Here is a 3,431-nt window from a genome sequence, read left to right as displayed (position 1 = left end):
ATTTTTGGGTTGGATTGTCGATGTTAGGTTGTAAAGTCTGATGCTTATTTATGAATTAGGTTTACGTAAGACTTGAAGAAAACTTAATACTGAAGTAATTGGAGAAATCTTATATATTCTCGTACTTAGTTTTTAAGATAAAATCTTATTTATTCTCCTATTTAATTTTTCATAATCTAAACCCTAGAGTTGTCGGTGTCTCCACAATATTTTTCTTTATATCTTCTCTCAGCTGTTCTTCATGTTCTTTATCAAAATCGCATGTCTGAGTTTAAGGTTATACATGTATTAGTAATAAATAAATCATCATAAAGTTCAAATATAAAACATTTACAAGTCACAACAGACGATCACATATGTTAAGTATTCTTAGTTTTTATAAAAGCACGGTAAGGTTGGGTTGAGCTAGATTATAATCCTATTTTTGGGTTAGTTGAGTTGAACCAACCAAAAAAAATGTCAGCTTGTGAACTGAATCAAAATTTTAGTTTCTTTTTTTAAAATTTAACCCAATTGGGTCATATGAACCCTCATATTTTCTTAAAAACCCAACCTTATTGATCGAGTATACGTTGGACTCAGAGCGACGTGTATGATCGAGCAAAGGGTTGAGGTATTTGGTATTAGGGTTTGTTTGGTCAAAAATGTTGAAAGGAAGCAGGCATGATTAGATAAAGATAAAGGGAAGAACGCGTTTATTAGCCGGGAATTCTGCAAAGACTTTCCGTTTGACCAACTAATATCCATTCATATTCTAAGTCACATGTACAACTAGCGCCGCTGAATCATTAATTAATCCCCAACTAAAAAAAAAAAAAAAAATCCAAATCTCTTTAAATATAATTAAATAAATTTGTTCAAATCTTTTTATAATATCCGTATCTATTTAAAAAATCATAAAATTAACGAGTAAAAACAGTAATCATACTTGTACTTAATCTCGAGTCATACTGGTGTATTGTAATCTTAATGTGTACCAGAGAGTAATCTCTAGTCATACTATGCATTGCGTAATCATAATATAAAGTAGACCAAAATCCGGTTACACATGCACGTAAAGTTGCGTTCAAAGGGTTATGCACCCCGACACATGGTCCAAAACCTATGTGTCAAATACACTACAAAACACACATTCAAATGGTGCATTGAGAAGTTATCGTAGTGTGGAAACACATTAATGTAATGTATCTAGAAATCTTCGTGGATCAAAGATCTAGAATATCAATCCATTCTAAAATCAAACATTTTCATAATTCTCGAGGTTCTTAAAATGTATTTGCTAGGGAGAAGTTTCCACATTTGTATAAAAAAATGTTTCATTCTCCGACCCCGACCCCAAGGTGGAATCTCACAATTCACCCTCTTTAGGGTTCAACATTCTTGCTGACACTTGTTCCTCTATCCAATTATCGTGGAATTTCACAATCCACCCTCCTTTAAGGCCCAATTAGTTGGCACTCGTTTCTCTCTCCAATTGACGTGGGATCTCACTGTAAACTTTCATCTCCTCCTCTTCTTCTTCATCGAAAATTGCAGCTGCATTTTTTTTACCCTTAATCAACAATTCAATCTAAAGTTAAATGACCATTGTGCCCTTACAATCCACCGCCGTCCGATCTCCCTGCAGAAGATCTTTAGCAATTTGCAGTCAATTGGATTACGTAAAGATCCAATGGCTCCTTCTCTCCTCTCTCTAAAACCCAAAAACATGTTTTTTTTTTATTATTAAAAAAAAACCCATCGTATTATATCGAGTATGAGTGAGTGAGTGAGAGAGACAAGAGACAAGAGACCAGAGACAAGAGACAGAGACCGTTTTGGTTTAGCTGTAACGATTCTCAGTACTTAACACGGCGGCGTTTGCAATCCACCTTCCAAATTCCTCCGGTACCCTCCCTCTCTCTCTCTCTCTCTCTAAACCCTAAAAACCCTAAAAGCCTTCGTGAATGACCTAAATAATATTGGGTTGTAGAAATCATGACGGGGTTGTTCTATTTAAGTGAAAAACAAGAGGAAAATCAAGAACAAAGAGGAAAAGAACAGCAATTGTTCTTGTCCAAGGGCTTGGAGATATGGCCACAGCAAAATCTAGAGAATTACATTTCATTTGGAGTGGGTCCGAGTCGGAGGAACTTCATGATCAACGCTTCCGATGGTCACGATCAGTTTGTCCCGAGATTAGGGTTTTCGATCAATTGTCAAGATTGTGGGAATCAAGCTAAAAAAGATTGTTCCCATTTGAGATGTAGAACTTGTTGTAAGAGCCGAGGGTTTCATTGCCAAACCCATGTCAAAAGTACTTGGGTTCCGGCTACCAAGCGCCGGGAACGGCAGCTACAACGTCACCAAATTGTTCGGCAACAATCCCGACTAGATCGGCCCGATCAGACCACTTCCAAGAGACATGGAGAAAATCAATCACTTTGTGTAGCTCCGATCGACACTTCAGGTGATTAATTTTCGATGAAATTTCATAAGCTTAAGTTGAAAAATTACGATGTTAATGGATGATTCAAACCCTAGGGTGAGATGGGTGTAGTGTTTCATTAGAATTACAATTATTTTTGTTCTTCTAATCGATGTGATTTGGAATTAGGGTTAGAAGTTGTGAATTTTCCAGCTGAATTCAACTCCTCAGCCGTTTTTCGATGTGTGAAAGTCAGTGCCATCGACGATGTCGAAGAACAATTAGCATATCAAACATCAGTGAACATTGGTGGGCGTATGTTCAAAGGGATTCTTTACGACCAAGGTCCCAAAAGCACTCTGAATTTAAGCACGGGCGGCGAGAGCTCGTATTGCTATGGCGGAGAAGACGACAGTCAAGCGCTCGAGCTGGTGATCGGAGCGTCGAACGGCGGGTGGAGGAGTAACAAACCAACCCCATTTATGGAGTCTTCTCTATATCCCATCCCAATCAACACATTCACCACGGGTACGCAAAATTTCCCTTCCTCTAGAACTTAAAAGAAAAAAGGGTTGAAGTTGATTGTGTTGAATTCATGAACTAGAAGAAAAAAAAGCTCATTGATCTTATGATGTGTGAAATGAAGACATTGGAATGGAACAAAAAAACACAAGCTGTTTTTATTTTAATTTAGTTTATGTAATGAGTATGATTATGATAATTGTATTGCATTTCAACCTTATATCTATTTGCATTCTCATATCAAAACTCAACTCACGAACATTCCAAGATCTCACTGTTTTCGTGCTTCTCCGATATTTATGTTGTGTCTTTAATTATCTAATAGAAGACTGGACGTTCGTACTCCATAGGTTGTATTGAGTCCGACATCATTTTTTTTAGTCCTAAAAGAATTCGACCCATTCGAATTATCAACCTAAATAATAAAAAGTTGGATCGGGGTAGTTTTTTTTTTTTTTTTTTTTTTTTTTTTTTTTTTTTTTTTTTTTTTTTTTTTTTTTTT

At 36.3% G+C, this 3,431-nt stretch overlaps 1 protein-coding gene across 1 annotated transcript; it reads left to right on the top strand.

Moving 5' to 3' along the window:
- Positions 1-1,799: 1,799 nt before the first annotated feature.
- LOC111467062 (protein SHI RELATED SEQUENCE 1-like) lies at positions 1,800-3,070 on the top strand. The gene is made up of 3 exons (XM_023111847.1): positions 1,800-1,887; positions 1,973-2,449; positions 2,597-3,070. Exons 2-3 carry the CDS (start codon positions 1,978-1,980, stop codon positions 2,965-2,967), a joined length of 843 nt encoding a protein of 280 aa, XP_022967615.1. The 5' UTR covers positions 1,800-1,887; positions 1,973-1,977; the 3' UTR covers positions 2,968-3,070.
- The last annotated feature ends 361 nt before the right edge of the window (positions 3,071-3,431 follow it).

Source organism: Cucurbita maxima, unplaced genomic scaffold (genome assembly GCF_002738345.1).
Source record: "Cucurbita maxima cultivar Rimu unplaced genomic scaffold, Cmax_1.0 Cma_Scf00032, whole genome shotgun sequence".
NCBI classification, from domain to species: Eukaryota; Viridiplantae; Streptophyta; class Magnoliopsida; order Cucurbitales; family Cucurbitaceae; genus Cucurbita; species Cucurbita maxima.
This window is presented reverse-complemented; position numbering and strand designations above follow the sequence as displayed.